Below are 20019 nucleotides of genomic sequence, written 5' to 3' on the forward strand. Positions count from 1 at the left end.
ATTGATATCACCTGGTTTACTTATACTTTATGCTAAGAATTCGTCATGGCATATTTATGAATGTTGTTATTCTGAGCATGATTTTGATATATTCATATATTCTATTTTCTGGGAAATTATACAGGTTTTACGGAAAGGGGTTATAACTTTTGAGAATGAAATGATTTTGAAAAGCTTTGTTTTTGCCCACTCAGACTTTCTGTTTAGCGCCCCTCCAGGTTTTAGGTAGAAGCGCTTTGGTGGCTCACGAGGACTTTGACGGTGGTTCTAACAGAAGAACATAAATGTAGGATCACCTTTGGGTGTTGTGTAATTAGTATTCATCCTACTGGACTGCAGTTAGGCTTTTTGTGCTCTGATTATGTTTATCACAATTAGTCTTACTCTAGCGTATTACTTTAACTAGTTTATCTAGTAGTTTGGTTTTTATTTATTCGTTTTTCTATTATTACTTATACTTCCACACTGTGCACATGGCTACGTCACTCTCTCGTGACGACCAACACGCCTTGATTTCGGTTGGGGTGTGTCATTTTGGTATCAGAGCTTAGGTTTGGTAGTCCTGCATTATTTGTGAGATTGTTTTGGTGTCTTCTGTCAGAACTATGCTGCTTCGTAGAGAACCACGTCGCATAACTTAGCCTAGTTTCCCCGATATAGCTCAGTTGGGGGAAGCTATTGCTACTACTATTCAATCTGCGCTCCACCCTCCTCAAAGGACACCCTTGGAAACCATGTATAATTTAAAGCTGGATAAGTTTAAGGGTCATGAAGGATATGAGCGAGCTGAGCGGTGGCTTGAACATATTGAAAAGACTTTTCGAATGTTGCAAAGTCAAAGGAATCTTTCTTCTGAAAGGTGGGTAAAGACGACTTCATGGTTGTTAGGTAAAGAATCGGCTTCCTGGTGGGGATAGGAGATTCATCATTTAACCCCAGAGGAAGTTGCTGACTGGGAAGTGTTTAAACGGTTGTTTTGGAAAAGGTTTGTTCCCCTTGAGTATATTGATCGCAAGAAGCAAGAATTTACTAAATTGAAGCAGGGGAAGTTGACGGCGAATGAGTATTACAGGAGATTCACTAATTTGTCTCGTTATCATTCGGAAGTTGCTGCTAATCTAGTTGAGATGCTTCGTTGTTTCAGATTGGGTACTAAGAAGAAGTGGCGTTCTATGGCGACCACTACTCCTTGCGATACTTATTAGGAGTTCTATGAGATTTTGTTGAGGATTGAGGATTCTGAGAATATGCCTAGCGAAAGTGAAGAAGAAAAAGAAAATGAAGGCAATCAAAAGAAAGATGATAAAGATAAAGGTCAAGCATCTCAAAGACCTCGCAAGACCCAGAGCTTTAAGCGAAATGGAGCTAGTTCCAGTTCTTCCAGCAGAGGTTTTAGTGCCACTGGTCAGGGTAGAGGTGGTAGATTTTCTGGGGGTCCTAGAGGCCAGAGACAGGGGGATGCTAGTAGAGGAAGAGCTCTGCTGTGCCGCAGATGTAACAATAGGCATTTTGGAGAGTGTAGGAGAGGCAACAATGGATGTTTCACTTGTGGGAAGATGGGACATAGAGCTGTAAGTTGTCCTCAGAATCAGCAGAGGCCCCAGCAGCTTTTCTTACCGCCACCAGTGCCGATCCAGCAAATTCCAGGGTCTAGTGGTTTTGGTCAGATGGGTCGTGGTAGTGCTTACCATTATCAGGGTGACGCTGTTCCTTATGCTTCAGGGCAATATAAATATCCCCAGGATCCCTATTATCAGAGTGGGTATCCTCAGTATTCTAGAGGTTATATGTCATATCCTCCCATTCCAGCTGGTGGATCTCAATGGTACCAGGGAGGACAGCCCCAGCAAGGAGAGATCGTTTCTAGTAATGCAGGATCTTCAAGGCAGTCTGGTCAGCCTAGTTAGGAGCGTAATGTGCAGAGTCGAGGTGGTCAGACTAGCAAAGGTCGTGTTGGACGACAGCAGACCTAGGGGCATATCCACAATATTTCTCTGCAAGATGCTCAAAATAATCCTGACTTGATCATGGGTACATTAAATATCCTTGGTTATTTTGCTAGAGTATTGATTGATTGTGGTGCTACACAATCTGTTATTTCTCATACATTTGCTCAAGTGACGCAACCTCACCCTACACCTCTAGGATATGACTTAGAGTTTACTATGCCTAGAAGGGAGAGATGTTATGTCAATTGTGTGTATCCAGGATGTCCATTGGTGGTGGAGGATGTAGTTATGCCAGCTAACCTTATCCCGTTAGATATTGTTGATTTTGATGTGATTTTGAGCACATATTGGTTGCATTATAATCGTGCCAATATAGATTGCTACGGGAAAACAGTTATTGTCCATCATCCTGGATTACCTGTGGTTACTTTTATGGGTGAGCAGAGAGGGGTGAGACATGGCGTTATTTCTGCTGTGAGAGTAAAAAGGTTATTATCAAAAGGTTGGCAGGGATATTTAGCCCATGTGATGTTGAATGATGTTGCTCCTAGTAGCGTGGAGGACGTAAGGGTAGTCAGGCATTTTCTTGATGTATTCCCTGATGATTTACCTGGATTGCCACCAGACCAAGATGTGGAGTTCACTATTGATTTGCTTCCAGGTACAAATCCTATATCCTTTACTCCTTGTTGAATGGCTCCTGCTAAGTTGAGGGAATTGAAAATTCAGTTGCAGGAACTAGTGTATAAAGGTTTTATTCAGCCTAGTACTTCACCCTGGGGAGCTCTAGTGTTGTTTGTGAGGAAGAAAGACGGGACTTTGAGGCTATGCATTGATTACCGGTAATTGAATCGAGTAACAATTAAAAACCGTTATCCATTGCCGCGTATAGATGATTTGTTTGATCAACTTCAAGGTGCCTGCGTATTTTCTAAGATTGATTTGAGGTCTAGTTATTACCAGTTGAAGATCAGCAGTGAGGATGTCTCTAAGACAGCTTTCAGGACTCTTTATGGTCATTACAAGTTTCTGGTAATGCCATTTGGATTAACGAATGCACCCATAGCTTTTATGGATTTGATGAATCGAGTATTCTAGCCATATTTAGACAGGTTTGTCATTGTCTTTATTGATGATATCTTGGTATACTCTAAGTCTAAATCTGAGCACGTTCGACATCTTACTTTGGTGTTGAAAAGATTAAGGGAACACCAATTGTATGCTAAGTTTAGCAAGTACCAATTTTGGTTAGATCAAGTGGCATTTTTGGGACACGTCATATATGCTCAAGGTATTTTGGTGGATCCTCAAAAGGTAGCAGCCGTTGAGAATTGGGAGCAGCTATGAACCGTCACAGAGGTACGGAGTTTTCTTGGCTTAGCAGGATATTACCGATGATTTGTAAAGGATTTTTCTGTGATTGCTTTACCACTGACGAGGCTAACTAGGAAGGATGTTAAATTTGACTGGGATGATAATTGTGAGCAGAGTTTCCAGCAGTTGCAGTATTGTCTTACTCATGTACTTGTTTTGGCACTCCCAGATGATAGTGGTAATTTTGAAATCTACAGTAATGCTTCCTTGAATGGTCTGGGTTGTGTGCTGATGCAACATGGTAAGGTGATTGCTTATGCTTCATGACAATTAAAGCCTCATGAGATGAATTACCCTACGTATGATTTGGAGTTAGCAGCCATTATCTTTGCCTTGAAGATGTGGAGACATTATCTTTATGGAGAAAAATGTAAGATTTTCACGGATCATAAGAGCCTTCAATATCTCTTTACTCAAAGGGATCTTAATCTTCGACAGCGGAGATGGTTGGAACTGCTTAGTGATTATGATTGCACGATTGATTATCACCCTGGTCGTGCAAATGTGGTTGCTGATACACTTAGCAGAAAATCTCAGGGTTGTATTAACGTTTTATACGCTAGTCGTGTTCCTCTTCTGGCAGACTTGAGGTCAACTGGAGTGAGGTTAGGGGTAGAAGATCGAGAGGAAACCTTTCTTGCTAATTTTCAAGTTAGGCCACTTTTAATTGATCGTGTACTTGAAGCCTAGATGGATGATGAAGAGACCCAAGAAATAATTCAAGCAAGGAATCAGGGGAAAAAGAAAGACTTCAGAATTTGAGAGTCTAATGGCATGCTTATGCAGGAGAGTAGAATGTATGTGCTGAATAATTTGGAATTAAAAAAAGCATTTATTGATGAAGCGCATATCTCAGCTTATGCAATGCATTCGGGTGGTACTAAAATGTATCATACCATTCGACCATTTTATTATTGGCCGGGTATGAAAAGAGAGATAGCTGAGTATATGAGTAGGTGTGTCATTTGTCAACAGGTTAAAGCTGAAAGGAAGAAGCCGTTTGGGTTGTTGCAGCCGCTTCCCATTCCATAGTGGAAATGGGAAAACATTACTATGGATTTTGTGTACAAGCGTCCTCGTACACATAATGGTTATGACGGCATTTGGGTGATAGTTGATCGGCTTACTAAGTCAGCGCATTTTATTCCAGTGAGGGAGAAATATTCTTTAAGCCGATTAGCTGAATTATTCATATCGAAGATTGTGAAGTACCATGGAGTTTCAGTGAATATTGTCTCGGATTTACTTCTAAATTTTGGGTGGCTTTTTAGGAAGCTTTGGGTTTGAGATTACTCTATAGTATGGCATATCATCCTTAGACAGATGGACAATCAGAAAGGACCATTCAGACGTTGGAGGATATGTTGAGATCTTCGGTGTTGCAGTTTGGTGACGCTTGGTATAAGCGGTTAGATTTAATGGAATTTGTCTACAACAATAACTTTCATTCAAGTTTAGGCATTTCACCTTTTGAGGCACTGTATGGTAAATCTTGTCGTACACCCCTATGTTGGTCAGAGGTCAGAGAAAGAGTTTTGGTGGGCCCCGAGATTATAGATGAAACTACTCAAAATGTTCAGGTAATTAAATCTAACCTGAAAGCGGCCTATGATCGACAAAAGAGCTTAACGGACAGGCATGCCACTGACAGGGTGTATAAAGTTGTGATTGGGTGTTTCTGAAGCTATCACCGTGGAGATGTGTAGTACAGTTCGGAAAGAAAGACAAGTTAAGTCCTAGGTACATCAGACCATATCAGATCACCGAGCGAGTTGGTGAAGTTGCTTACAAGCTTGAGTTGCCTTCTAAGCTGGCTAAAGTGCATAATGTTTTTCATGTGTCCATGTTTCGTCATTACGTTGCGGATCCGTCGCATGTGATACCTCCTCAACCATTGGAAATAAATCCGAATTTGACATTTGATGAGGAACCAATAACGATTTTGGATTGGAAAGAAAAGGTTCTGAGGAACAAGACTATGAGATTAGTGAAAGTTTTGTGGAGGAATCACTCAGTGGAGGAGGCTACTTGGGAGATGGAAGACCGGAAGAGAGAGTTGTATCCATGCTTGTTTTATGATTACTAGTGTTTGAGTTGTGGTTGTTGTGTAATTTCGGGGACAAAATTTTCTTAAGGGGGTAGGTTGTGACAGCCCGTCCCGAATTATGTGTACCATAGGTGTGAAAAGACTAAATTGCCCTTGGACGTTAGTTGGCGTTGTGGGGTGTCGTTTAGTTGTTTTTGGTTGTTGACTCAACAGGACACACACACACACACCCATACCACTCTTCCGTGACTCTCTATCTCTCCTCCCTCTCGGATTTCTTCCATTCCTTTACAATTGTACAGACGAACATCAAAACCAACCATACACGCACGGATCGACGTCTAGAAGGTAAGATTCAAACGTCATAGGAAGCTTTAGAACGTATTCACCAAGCTCGAGGAAGAATTTTGAGGTGTTTTGGATGTCGGGAAGCTCAAGTTCAGTGAGTTGCAGGTTTGGCCAGTATATCGAAGGATTTTTCAGTGAGATCCCATGGATTTCAAGGGTTGAAAGTGGTAAGGTTTTGTTTTACTCATTGTAAGCTTCATTTTGGTACAAATTTCATGGAATTTGGTTGAGAAATGAAGAAGATATGAAGATTTGAATATTTTCCAATTTTCGACGAAAATTCAAGTTGTAGTCGACAGCGCGGAATGCAGTGGACGGCGGCGACCCACGAGGCTTGCCGAAGAAGGAGACAAATATTCCGTTAGAGTTGACGGAATATTCTAACGGCGTTAGGTAACAGCCGTTAACTTCTGTTAAGGTTTTAACGGAATATTCCACAGAATATTCCTAACGACCGTTAGGGCCAGTTAGAATTTGGCCACGCGTGGCCGGCGCATCTGGCCATGCCTTTGCCGACGCGTGGGTGGTCAGAAAATTATTTTAAAAATATGAGGATGTTTGTGAGGTTGAGTAGATCACGTTGGTATATTCAAAGACCCTATTTGAACATTGTATGAGAAGTTATTACCTTGTTTTGGTTATGTGCTTTAAATTGACGTTTTTATAGTTGTTTCGCATATAGGTGAGACCTATCCTGAGGACAAGCACAGTCACTCAAGGCTCATGGGCTATGACCCATCCACATACCAGTGAGTGGGCTTTTGGTTTTCCGTATATACCTATATACTTGAGAGTTTCCCAGAAAATGAAATTGAATGTTTATATGTTTTAAAATGGCATGCAAAGTGTCTGTCTATTTATTTATGCATTAGTAGTTGCATATATGTATGTTTGGTGATGCAGACGCACAGGTAAGTGTCAGGTAAGTTTATAGTTTATGGTTGTGAATTAATGGTTATGTGAGATGCATTGAGAGCTCATAAACCTGCACCCCGGTGTTAGTGCTCCCGCCCAGAGTTAAGGCACAATCATTCACGTGATGTTCACCTCCCGCACCACACGCTCATCTTGGATCCAAGTTAGGTGCACAGTCCTGTCGTACAAACCACTATAGGTGGTTCCGACTCGCAGGTGACCCGCGATTATTCGCAGAGTCTTCACGTGATCATAGCACTAGAGCGTATTTATTTACACCCAGTCCTATCGTACAGACCACTTTAGGTGGTTCCAACTCGTGTGCAGGTATAGTTGTTGAGATGTGGATTCAAGCTCTAGATTCAGCCGTACAAGTCACGTTAGGTGACTCCGGCTGACATATCATTTGCATTGATTGATATCACCTGGTTTACTTATACTTTATGCTGAGAATTCGTCATGGCATATTTATGAATGTTGTTATTCTGAGCATGATTTCGATATATTCATATATTCTATTTTCTAGGAAATTATACAAGTTTTACGGAGAGGGGTTAGAACTATTGAGATTGAAATGATTTTGAAAAGCTTTGTTTTTGCCCATTCACACTTTCTGTTTTGCGCCCCTCCAGATTTTAGGTGGAAGCGCTTTGGTGGCTCACGAGGACTTTGACGGTGGTTCTAACAGAACAACACAAATGTAAGATCACCTTTGGGTGTTGTATAATTAGTATTCGTCCTACTAGACTGCACTTAGGCTTTTTGTGCTCTGATTATGTTTATCACACTTAGTCTTACACTAGCGTATTACTTTAACTAGTTTATCTAGTAATTTGGTTTTTATTTATTCGCTTTTCTATTATTACTTATACTTCCGCACTGTGCACATGACTACGTCACTCTCACGTGACAACCAGCACGCCTTGATTTCGATCGGGGTGTGTCATTGTCCATATTGTGTGAAATTGAATTTCACAACCTTCTCTATATCGATCCTTGATTGTTTGGATATTTAGACAAAAATATTGACATTTCCGTCCATATTTTAAGCACTGCTTGTTGGTTTAGAAAAGGAAAAATAGAGTCAAATAAAAACTAATTCCAAATTATTTTTAATATATATCAGTTATATTATATATAAATTACACAAACAAACAAAAAAATCTACATGTTGGGTAATACCGTAGGGTAAAAAGAATCACAACACGAACCAATGTACTTCCAAGGCTCTCAAGGGAAGGCGTCCGAAAAATCCCTCACGTAATGTGTTTATCCCCAACTGAGCCTCGGCAGATAAATAATTTCTAGGGGTATTACTGTAGCTTCCCTTCTCTGTGTACACTGTATCGGAAGGTAAGGGTAGATAGAGGAAGAACTATTACCAAACATCGCGCAGATACCTTCCGTTCATTTGCAGATTTTTCACCAGGCTCTCTGCTTTGGAGCTGTCCATACATCCCTGAAATCAAATAAACAATCACCGTCTTAGCATTCAAGATCAGAATAGATTTTACCGGCAGGAATAGGTGTCCAGGTACTGCGTAAAATTAGAGTCCTGTATCCGCCTGGTTGGCGGTCTTAGTTTGTGTCACATTCATATTTGGTAAGTGACAACTGCATACCTGCTCCTGCACGATTGTGTGAAGGGTCCGGTGGACATCCCTGGCCATGCCCTTAGCATCACCACAAACGTAAATATAACCACCCTGAGATATCATGTTCCAGACGTCTGAGGCCTATACACAAACCAAACGGTGTCGTTAAGATCTCAAACTAACCAAAAGAAAAACGTTGAACTGTGAAAGTATGTAGGCAAGAGAAGGTGCCAAACCTTCTGAATCATTTTATGCTGCACATATTCCTTGGTAGGTCCCTGACGTGAGAATGCAACCACCAGCTCAGACAGTGCACCAGTTTCTAGAAAGTTGTTAAGCTCATCTTCATAAATGTAATCCTGCAATATTAGGAGCATATCAATTATCATATAGTACAATCAAATTAGGCAAGCAACCCAGCACACACCGACGCTCACCCACCCGGAACCATAAATAGATCTTTCTAGAGCATACTTACCATTTTACTATTTCTACATCCAAAGAATAATGTGGAGGGTCCTAGTTCTTCTCCATCTTCTTTAAGAGCCAATCTTTCCTGAAATGGTGAATCCATAATAACTTATAGTTTGCTCAGATACTGTAACTTATAATGAGGGATAAGCATGGTGAGTGGAAATCAAGTTAGCGAATCAATACATGCAGGAAACCCCTGAATGGAGCTAATCCGGTTCCAGGACCAATCATGATAATAGGTACTTTAGCATCGGCAGGAAGTTTGAAGTTGGATTGCCGAACAAAAATTGGAGCCCAGCTACAGTCATCACTCTTCTCCAAAGGAACGGAATTCTACAAAGGGTTAAAGGCAAAAATCGGCATCATTTGGAATAATAAGATACATACAAAGGGAACAAAAGTCACACAACTAAGTTAACATCGAACAATGACAAACAGGAACATCGGCTAAAAAATAAGCATACATAAACTCCCAGAAAGAAGGCGCATGGTTCTAAATTAAAGACCACTCAAATACAAAAACAAGCCCACCACAATTTTCAAGCTCTTCTTAAGAAACGAGAATGCAAAAGGAAAACATGTAAATTACCTTCATCCAGGTTGAACACACTCCTTTGTGAATCCTCCCTGCTGGTGTTTTCTCATACACTAATGCACAAGTAACGTGAATTCTAGAAGATGCCATCCTGTTGAATATATTTGTAATAAGTACTTGATCACAAATATGTTAAATAAGATAAAAACAAAAATTGAACTCACAGAAAGTGATATAGAAAGGTTAGCATTTCCTCCATTTCAATAGATATTTACCTTTTGTTGTAAGGAAACAACCTTGGTATCTCAAATTGAATTACAAATGCGGAAATGAGAATGTGAGAGGAGAGAAGCAAAAATAAAGAAACATTTACCTTGAGGATGACGAGATTGAATAGTATCTCGGCAGCAATCTTGGCGCAACTGCTGCAAAAAAGACACCAAGTGGAGGCTTGGCCGATGGAAATTCAGCCATGACCTCAAGGAGGCTTCTCTGACTTGCAACCACCCATTGTGCATATTCATCCTGCACATGTTTACAACAAAAAGTTACATACTCACAAACATCTAACAATTAGATATTGGTGAAGTAATATTAAGAAAAGATACTTAGGAGGTGGTTAGTAGCAAAGTACAAATTATACTACCTTCCCAGCTGGTGATGCAAGATGTCTTAATCGATCAGCTTCGGTTGGGTCAGATGCATGTGCTGCTAAAGCGAGCAAGGCAGACTTTTTTGGAGAAGTTAAAACATCAGTGTATCGAGTTAGTGCTGTTCTTAATGTGCATGGTGGGAAGGGAGGAGTCAAGGAGCTTCCACTTAGTGGTGTGCCATCCTCTTTATCAGTGTGTATCGAGAAGTATATTTCTGGGGACAAGCCCAACAAACTTAGTGCCTCTTCCACAATTTCAGGAAGATTCTCACAGTAAACACCGACATGATCCCCAGTTTCATATCTGAGAAGGACAAAACACACAGGTATGCATTAGTCATCAGGGGTAAGCAACGGGCATTTCACTTTCCACATTATTTGAAGCGTAAGATAGCTTCCATTTGCAGAAACAAAAGGATAATAAGCCTCGGAAAAGCAACTTACGTAAGTCCAGTGCCAGAAATATCAAACTCAAGATGGGTGCAAGAACGATCAGATGCAGGAGTATGAAGTTCCCTTCTCACAGCCACATTAGCTCTACAAGCAGTAAAAAGAGTCAATTAACACATACCAGAAAGTAGTAGAACAAGTTACGATCTTAGAACCTTTATAGGCGTGTCTTCTTTGTTACCTGCATGGATGTTGGGCATCGATGACAACATGACCATTTGCATTATTCCAGCTCTTACTATCTACTGATGTATCTGCAGCATCTTTAATTACAACTCGATACTCCAACACAGCAGCAGTGTAAGGTGTAGAAACAGGTGACATTACATCATCCTCATCTCGAAGCAACTGATCCAACTCAGGCCACAGCAACTCTCGCCTAGAAGAGCATCAGTCAATGTAGAAATGTATGAGATTTTAATAAATAACAAATGAAACCTTACAATCTAAAGCTGATAACTCAAATGGCTATCAAACTTCTCAATACCATGCAGAGAAGTCGTCCTCAATGCACTGATCATCATCTCCAAGACCCACTTTAACAAGTCGCTTCCCACCTGAAAATGGTAACATTCCTGTTAGTTAACAAGAAACTGGAGAATGAATAAGTAAACAACTATAAGTTAGAGTGCAAAAAGCAAATCTGATCGAGAATAAAGTAACATCATAGCAATGTGAATCGTCTCAGAATGCAAATGGTCCCACACCGATGCAATTTCATCAGAAAGGAACAAACTAAGTACCCAAAATAACATGAAAGAAAAAAATACGCAATGAAGGCATACCCTGTGCAGCTAGGATCTCATCCACAACCATGGCAACCTGATTATCACCAATAAAAATAAGATCAACAATGCAACAGAAAACAGAATAACGTACAATTAGAATTCAAGCTTTGGATAGGAGTGACAAAAATATTGACTTCACTTATAGCCAAAATTTCATTGCAAACCTTATTGAAATGCTCATACTGTCTGTTTCCAAGGCCAAACACTCCGTAGTTAAGATTCTTAAGCCACTCCCCTCTTTCTTCACCCTATAACAATTGCCGCAATTTGCAAATTATAACAAAACATTCAAATTTCGATCTGAAATCGAATTTCACAACAATATACCTGAAAATTTTCATTAATTACATTTCAGAATCAAAATTACCTCTGTAAACCACTTGTAAAACCTCGCAGCATTGTCGGTTGGCTCACCATCACCATATCTGCATCCACCACCAGTAAAACATGTCATTTACGAAACCCTAAAATCAAACTAAATCATCTTTCGTTTTAATTATAAAAAATCTAGTTCAATTCGGAACTTACGTGGCCAGGAAGAAAAATGACAAACTCTCATTCTTCAACTTCTCCTCATATGCTTCGTCGTTGGCCGCGTAATCGTCCTAACATGTACACACAACTCCATTCAATCTCATGATCTCCAACACAACTGAACAAAAAATACACCAAAAATTCGAAATATTTGCGAAGCATACCAAATCAACAACTTTGAAAGTGACCTTCTCGTATCGAGCTTTTGCTTCCTCGGCCAAAGCCTGCATTCTTTGAACCAAAAGAAACACTGAGGCAACGAATCGAACACGTAAAATCGAAGCAACGAAGCGAGCTAAACAGCAAATATATTTGATTGAAATTTGTAATTGAAATAGTGTTGTTGTAAAAGTTGACCTTGGCGAAGCCTTCGGCGGTGCCAGTCTGAGTGCCGAAGAAGATGGTGACCTTCTTGCTGCCGTTGTCAGCCTCCTCCGGCTCCGGCTCCTCCACGATCAGGGGCCTAGGCGGCTGGATGACGCCGGGCTGCTTCTGGGCACTGGATCGCCGCAAGACCAAAACGACGACGCAGCCGATGAGGACAGCAATGGAGGTGGTCAAGATCATGACGAACTCGCGGTTCTCGAGAATGACTGAGGTGACTTGGGCACCGGGGAAGTCGGCGGGGTCCATCTTGCCCTTGATAATCGCCGCCATCAGATCCAACGGCGAGATTTTCATCGAGTTAGAAGAGGACTCCATCTGCAAAGAAACTGATTGTAGCTGCTAAGGAGGTTTTCGTGCCCGGAATCCGGTGGCGGAAATGGAGGTGTGAGAAACGGGGTTGCCCGATTCCGGTGACAGCAGAGTAAGTTTAGTAGGAAGTTTTGGTGGTTGGGGTAGTTGGGGAGAGAGCGGGGAAGGAGTACTGAATGAGGGGAAGGAGGGAAAAGTGGGGTTTATAAACCAGAGTGGTGCGCGTGCGGGTGTGTATTGGGTGCGAGGGTATGACTGAACCAAACGCCTGCCAAACCAGGCTGGTCAAACCCACCTAACACTAACAATGGTTAAGTAAATAACTTTTCTTTCATTTTTCTTTTTCTTCTTTCAATTTGGATCGTATCCGGATCTTCTTCGTGGATTAGAAATCCTTATATCTTATTTATTTATTATACATCATATAAACAAAAACCATTTTACATTTTTTATTTAAATAAATACAAACAATACTTAACAAAAGCAGACTACACAATTTATAATAAACGAATAAGATGCGAGATCGAGGATCCTTATCCTCTGATGATAATATGATGATAGTAAGAAATATATATATATATATATATATATATATATATATGTATGTATGTATGTATGAGCTTTGAGAGCCGGATGTGAATTTGGTGCCAAATACATGTAAAAGATTCAAATTTGAGTGCAACGATAACTACTTTGAATAAATTGGCTCAAATATGTTTTCTTTCCAACTTCTTTTAATCGAGTAATTTATTATAATACTCAAAACACCTATATGGAGTGATGATTTGGCTAAACTTATACATGATTTTATTTTTCTTTTTTCGATCGAGTAATTTTTTATAATACTTAAAACACTGTCATATGATATTATTATATCATTCATCTTTATTATAGCACGTAACATAATAAAATCAAGTGACGACTTAACTCTAATTTGCTTTCCTTTATTTTTTTTCCGACCGGGTAACTATTTATATTATTCGAAACACCGATATTGAGTGACGACCTGACTAAATTCATATTTGCTCTCATTTTTCATCTTTCAATCTAGTAACTTTTTAAGATACTTAAATACCGTCATGTGATGTTATAATGTCTTCAACCTCTGTTGTAATACGCAACATAAAAGCATTGAGTGAGGACTTCTTACGAATGAATTTTTCTCATTTATGTTAATGAATTCGTAGACTCAACATATTAATATAATATGATAATAATAAATGGAAACGAGTGGAGAGATTGTGAACAACAATAATTATGGTATGGTGTGGTTTAGTGGTGGTTTTGTTTTGTACGACTGCAACTTGCTCCTTCCTGTCATTTTCTAAATTTCTATGGGCGGAGGAAATAATACATAATCGTAATGTGCCCTCGTGTGTTTTGTGCGTTTGATGGATTCTTTAGTCTTTTTCTCTTTCCTTTGCGGATGGTATAACTTCAATCGTACAAAATTAGCATCTCAAAGTTGATCATCGAGATCACCAAAAACAGAAGGAAAAAGTTTAACTCTTTGGAATAGTGTCGACCACTAAGCATCAATACAGATAAACGGAGGAGAAGGATTCTCTACCCTCCTAATCTTTCTACTCTTCAATGTCTTCTTATTTGAACGGTCACGGTTAAGCCACGTCAACATCTTATATTGATGGGGATGGGAATAGGAGGGTAGAAAATCATCCTCCCAGATAAACATGTGTTTAATATTTTGATTACGATAATGATAGGGAAACCATTTTTTTAGATTGAATTTTGTAAATTATGACGTGGTTATTGATGATTGGATTATTACTTAAGTGTTGATTAACATGCTTATTTTTTAGTGATGACATATCATATGATTTGCAAATTTGATCTACAAAATTGGTTTACCTAGCATTATTATTTTGATTAAGAACATTCGAACTTACAACTTTTTTTAGTATTAAAAAGTGAAGTAAGCCTAGACAAATAGTTAATTAGTGTTGGAACCATATTCGTACATTGTAGTAGGAGGTGAGATCACAAATCTGAATAACCTATAAAAGAACAAACAATCGTGAGCAAGGCAAAAACCGGGAGTGTGCTGGTCAAAGGCTCTATGATGGTAAAGAAGCTAGGCAATATAAGACTCAAGCAATGGGTAAGAGAATAAGTATACGATAATTGTGCTACCAGAGAAGAACTCTAGAAAGGTGTATTCATACCAATTAAGGATGAGAACACTTAGGAGTGTGATTATTTGTAACTCATGTCAATCCTTAGATTGTAAGTAGGGGTGGGCACGGTTCGGTTTGGTGTGAGTTTGAGTGAAACCAAAACCGAAACCAAAATTTTTTACGGTTTGGTTCAATGCGGTTTTGGAGATAAAACCGAAATGAAACCAAATCGTTTGGTTCGGTTTAATGTTGTTTCAAACGGTTTTGGTTTGGTTTCAAGCCATTTACATACAAAATGCAAAAAAAAATCTCTTTATCTTCCCCTTTCTCTCCCCCCTCTCTCAACACCAAAAGTATTTTTAAGAAAAAATATACGGTTTAAAACCTTATTTCAAATATTGTCACATTTCCTGGATGTAAACTATCAAGTATTCACATTCACAATTGAGCAGTTTCAAAGAATGAAAGGAAGAATTAGAAGAGGAAATTAAATCACGAGTTCAACAAGCAAAGCTATTTCTAGGTGTGTAGAAGTGCAGCAAATGTAGAAACACTGATGTAGGTTTACAGCAAGAAACGTAGAAAACTAATGCAGAGATATTTGTGGAAGTGACGATCTTTCATTCCTTCATTTGTTGTATATATAGATACATGTCTATCAACTATACAAAGAGTCGTAACAGGATTATAAAACACCCATCATAATCTGATAATTACAACGTGAGTGAGTAAATGAAATATGTAACAACCTAAGATAAGGTTGTTGAGTACTACGCTAACAAGGTGGATAGTAATTGCTGCTTCAGCTTTGGCTATGAGAATTACATTGTTCCCCATTCTTATGCGGCAAATTAAGTCGATAAGGATTGTGCAGCCAAATGTAAGTTTTAAACTTTTACTTGATCACTTCATTGGACTGTTTTGTAGCCTTCCTCTTGCAATTATATTTTGCAGATCGAATGCTAAAGTTTGGTTTAACCAGAAACAATATTCATCTCGTTTGGATATTTAATAAAATGTCTTTTAAATATTTGTGGTGCGGTTTTCAAAAGTCAAAATAAAAACCAAACTGTTTTCTTACACTGCGGTTCGGTTTCAAACCAAAACAGTTTCAAAACCACAAAACCAAACCGTTCGGTGCAGTTTGATTTGGTTCATGTTTCGGTTTCTGTTTTCGGTTCCAAGTGCCCACCCCTAATTGTAAGAACTCCAAGATTATAGGAAACTTGTTGATTGTTTGCTTGATTAGGTTTCCATATCATATGAAACAAGCATGGTCACTCTCAACAAAGTCGTCGGATTTCGCCCACTAATTTGAAGGCAAGATGATGGTAGTATCGCTACTCTGTTTATTCAACTCTGCAACAAAGACTGTTGAGTCCATGACCAAACTTCCAAGGTATGCATATTTCGATCCGCTTACTCTGGTCCTGAGAAACCATAGTCCCACAATGGATATGTGTTTAAATCATGTAACTTTGTTCTACAAGCCACTAGGTTTATTCCAATAGTGAAATTGCGTAAAACAGGCTAGATCTAGTGTTCGAATCTGTTTATTATAACTAAAAATGCAAAAAAGTACATAAATACTGGATTACTTTTGTTATGGATAAAGAGATGAGGCGATTTCTACCTATTCTCTTTCACTTTTATACACTTATCATAATTTTGATCATCTATTATCCTTGAAACAGAAAAAATGTGTGAAAAAAAAGAAAAGAAAATTAATAATCATAAATCAGTTCCGTGCAAAAAGTATAAATTGAATAAAAAGACTTTGTACCAATTCATGGGGTGGATACCCTTTTTAAATGACATTTTTTATCTTACAAATTTCATAATTAGAGTAGTTCAATTTCTTAATAATTATATAAAGATTATTTTTACAAAAATTCATTTGAATCGGAGACTGTTTAGTGATCCAAATGTATCAAATAAATAATCATATCATACTTTAAATGACTAAATAATCTTCAATTCATATAAGTTTTTGCATGGATAATCTTTATGTGATAATTAAAAAATTGAAAAATTTTCAATATTAAATATGCACGATAAAAATATGTTATTAGGAGGGAATATATATCCGCGCATGAGGTGAAAATATTACTCTATGTACAATAAAAATATTCGTTTTAATGAGATTTTGTGCTCGATCTATAACTCTTCTAATATCCCTTGTATTTAAGAAAATGAATCAATATAACATGAGTCGGACAGATTTTGCCAATAATGTCATGAGATTCTAGAGCTGACGGAGTAAGATTGAAAGAGACCCGAAGGTATACTCTACTGTGTTGTAATATATACGTGGAGGGAAGCCATACACAAGAACCCATGCCATTGCCATTCGTTCATTTGTGAACTAGCCAAAGTAAGTATGAAAATCTCAAAACACGTAGTCGGATGGATCGATAAGCAAAGTTTGGCCTAGTGTTGTTTTAATATAACTGCCATGTATCATCCGATGTAGAGATATATGTGTGCACCCTTTTAAGGGAAGAGATTATTATTATTTTTTTTTTTTTCAAAAAATTGAGATTAGTTGTGAGACCCACTCCATATCGAACTTCAGCAATCCGAAACGTCTATTTTGTAAGTTTTAATTCATAGGAAATTCAATTCAGTCCAAAATCATTTGCTTATTTACTTGTTTCGACGAAACTTAATGTTTCTTAGATAATAGTGTTCATCAATTTCTTTTTAACAAAATAACATACCTCAAATGTTTCCAATTTGACTAATATTTTGTAAGGATGATCTATGAAATGCAACCTAAAAAATAAATTGTTCTGATCGTTGGAGTTCGATGTGGTTTTGGCCCCATGATAACTCATATATTTCATGCATTTATACCATCATTTTCTAATCTCTTTGTGATGTTTTTCAATTAAACTAGTTGCATTTTACCTTGTTTTGTGTTAGTGTGCAGTTACATGTACTTTAGGATCAATTTGAAGGCAAAAGAAGTGAAAACATGCCATTTTTTGGGTTGACCCTTGTTCAAACGTGGAAAGAAGTTTAGTGGCCTATTTTGAAGCCCAAATAAAGAATCCAGGACAAATCTGGCTTGTTAAAAGACTAGGAGCAGAATGGGAAAGGAATTAGAATATCTAGCCTGATTTGGATGAGCCAAATAAGGAAAAATGTTCAAAACTTTGACTTAATGGTTGGGATCACCTTGCAATCAGCTACAGCCCCATTTAGCCTATAAATACTAGGGTTTCAAATCACTTTTTCACAAGCCCCCCTTGGGGTCGCCCAGAGCTCACTCTCTTCTCTTTCTTTAGCCTTTCTACCAACAAAACCCTATTTCCCTTCACCATTCGCTGCCACCGAATAAACCACGCAGTCGCGCTGTTCTTGAAGGATTTCAACATCAGAATTGCTTCAAGGCGGTTTCTTCTATGAACTTTAGTTTCCCTCATGTTGTTCTTGATATTTATATATTTTGTAATCATGTTGTGTAATTAAGTTTATAACTGGGGATTTCGATGTAGCCTTGCAAAACTATTCTATGTTATTAAGTTAAAGTATTCGATTCATCAATCTGTTTTCTTGTTTCATTCACTGATTTTATAGTTCAATTTGTCTGTTTATCTTAATGTTTGATCACCATTAAGGCTGTTTATGAATTATTTGATCAAGGTTATAGTACACATCATGCTTAATCTTGGTAGACATGTGAATGAATGAAGAAACTGTTATGCATACATCCTGCCATGTGATTTCTTTGGTTCTTTGAAGTTTTCTTGCTCTTAATGGATTCTTATTTGGTAATCTAAGTTGAACTTCACAACTAGGTTGCAAATTAAGAGTACTTGATCATACCCACACATCAAATGGATGATCATAAATGAGTAAAACGAACCCTAGTTGCAGATTAGAGAGTTGAATGTGTTTTGACTTAATTTTCATGGAATTGACTTGTAATGGTGAAATCGGTATCCCTAGTTCCATTCCCATTATTTCTAAATCAACCTATCATTTATCTTTATCTTTCTTGCATTTGTAAGTTATTTAAGTTTTCAATTGAAAAATCTAAATCCAGTTTGCATTTTCATTGTTTTGTTAAGGTTCACATAAAGCTAGTAATTTGTAGAGTTCTAATCAGTCTCTGTGGGTCGACACCCTTACTTGTGCCATTATACCATCCTTATATTTTCACTTGAAAGGAACACAACACCCCATAACTAATCTCCATTTTAAACAGAAAAATGGAGATCTTTCCTTAAAATTATTATATATGATGTGTGTGTTAGTAATAAGCTGCATCTGATTCAGCTGCATCTAATTGTAAGTTAAGGTCATAAAACCAGAGTTTGTTTTATTCACTCATATATTGAAGATAGATGGTGGTTGGTGGGTGAGTGAGCATGGTACGATGTGTGGTGCCCTCTCTATCCACCAGATTTGAATTTCATCCAGACCCTCACATCATACCGTTCACCGTTCATCGTACATCGTGCGACTATAAATCATTTTTAATTTTTTATTTAAAATTAAACACAAATAGTATCTAACTAAAGCTAGTCGCACGATGTATGATGAACAGATAGGATGTGAGGACCCGAAGAGGATCTTCATCCACCTATCACTATTAACTTGTAATTACCAAACTGTGTAGGTAGTATAAGTGGTCAAACCCCCTTCTATACCTAGATTCCCATTTTTAAAAGGCTTATTTTTAGCTATGTCCCATGTAACTCCAGTTTGATCTTACTTTGCCCCTATAACTCAAAACTCACCACCTTACTCCTAAAACTCAAAATTCGTTCTGCAAGATACAGAAACCTAATCCGATATGGAATCGCCAGGTTTCTTATGTTCTTGGAGATTCCTACTGATGTGATATAAACTAACACACAAATTAAACCCTCTTTTTGATAGTTATAGTATGTGAAAGTAGGGATCGTTCTAGGCTGGGGATTAGGAGGGATGCTAATCTACACTAATTAAACTCTAAACCACTAAACTAGACTCTAAAACAGAAAACTAAACTTAAACTGACTCAAAACAAACTAAACTAACTCAAATAACTCAAAACAAGCACTAAAGGGTGATTTGGACGAAAATCTAACTAAATTGACTTAAAACATGAAAAGGGGGTTGGTTTGGACGAAAATTAACTTAAAACTAATAACTTTGTTTGGACAAAAATTAACTTAAAACTAATAACTTGCAGAACTAAGCAAAGGTTGCACAAAATTAAGGTAAGTTAAGGGGTGAAAGACTAGCTAAAGGGTCCTTGACACACCCCGATCGAGATCAGGGCATGCTGGCCGTCACGTGGAAGTGACGTAACCATGTGCACAGTGCGGAAGCTAATAAAATAGTAATGTAAATAGTACGAATAAAATAAAAACTAGCATACATAAGGTAATAGAAACAAGTGCTAGCGTAAGTGAGACACAAGTTCAGAGCATAAAGCCTAAAGCAGTCCAAAAGAAAACGACGCGACAACAGTACACCCGAAGGTGGCCCTACACTGGTGATCGTCTGTCAGATATGCCGGGAAAGCCCTCTG

At 38.2% G+C, this 20019-nt stretch overlaps 2 protein-coding genes across 2 annotated transcripts; one reads left to right on the forward strand and one right to left on the reverse strand.

Annotated features, from left to right (window-relative positions):
- The first annotated feature begins 734 nt into the window (after window positions 1–734).
- On the forward strand, window positions 735–5409 carry LOC137732848 (uncharacterized). Its single transcript, XM_068472111.1, has 9 exons — window positions 735–859; window positions 986–1121; window positions 1206–1893; window positions 2326–2610; window positions 2842–2981; window positions 3438–3569; window positions 3762–3998; window positions 4643–4903; window positions 5008–5409. The coding sequence occupies exons 1-9, from the start codon at window positions 735–737 to the stop codon at window positions 5407–5409; spliced, it is 2406 nt and encodes an 801-aa protein (XP_068328212.1).
- Window positions 5410–7717: 2308 nt separating this feature from the next.
- On the reverse strand, window positions 7718–12545 carry LOC137730883 (NADPH--cytochrome P450 reductase-like). The gene is made up of 17 exons (XM_068469882.1): window positions 12019–12545; window positions 11826–11885; window positions 11656–11732; window positions 11495–11552; window positions 11292–11375; window positions 11125–11161; window positions 10827–10896; window positions 10521–10718; window positions 10334–10426; window positions 9884–10193; window positions 9611–9762; window positions 9292–9388; window positions 8886–9035; window positions 8707–8784; window positions 8465–8587; window positions 8256–8369; window positions 7718–8092 (listed from the first exon to the last, which is right to left on the reverse strand). Exons 1-17 carry the CDS (start codon window positions 12361–12363, stop codon window positions 8012–8014), a joined length of 2127 nt encoding a protein of 708 aa, XP_068325983.1. The 5' UTR covers window positions 12364–12545; the 3' UTR covers window positions 7718–8011.
- Window positions 12546–20019: the final 7474 nt, after the last annotated feature.

Source organism: Pyrus communis, chromosome 4 (assembly GCF_963583255.1).
Source record: "Pyrus communis chromosome 4, drPyrComm1.1, whole genome shotgun sequence".
NCBI classification, from domain to species: domain Eukaryota; kingdom Viridiplantae; phylum Streptophyta; class Magnoliopsida; order Rosales; family Rosaceae; genus Pyrus; species Pyrus communis.

Coding starts and splice junctions, on each gene's coding strand:
- LOC137730883 (XM_068469882.1), bottom strand. CDS start 12,363: ATGGAGTCCTCTTCTAACTCGATGAAAATCTCGCCGTTGGATCTGATG. Junction 9,763..9,883: donor TTGCATCACCAGCTGGGAAG/GTAGTATAATTT, acceptor AAACATGTGCAG/GATGAATATGCACAATGGGT. Junction 8,370..8,464: donor AGCATAAAATGATTCAGAAG/GTTTGGCACCTT, acceptor GTTTGTGTATAG/GCCTCAGACGTCTGGAACAT.
- LOC137732848 (XM_068472111.1), top strand. CDS start 735: ATGTATAATTTAAAGCTGGATAAGTTTAAGGGTCATGAAGGATATGAG. Junction 1,894..2,325: donor AGGATCTTCAAGGCAGTCTG/GTCAGCCTAGTT, acceptor GTGCCAATATAG/ATTGCTACGGGAAAACAGTT. Junction 3,570..3,761: donor TGCTGATGCAACATGGTAAG/GTGATTGCTTAT, acceptor AATCTTCGACAG/CGGAGATGGTTGGAACTGCT.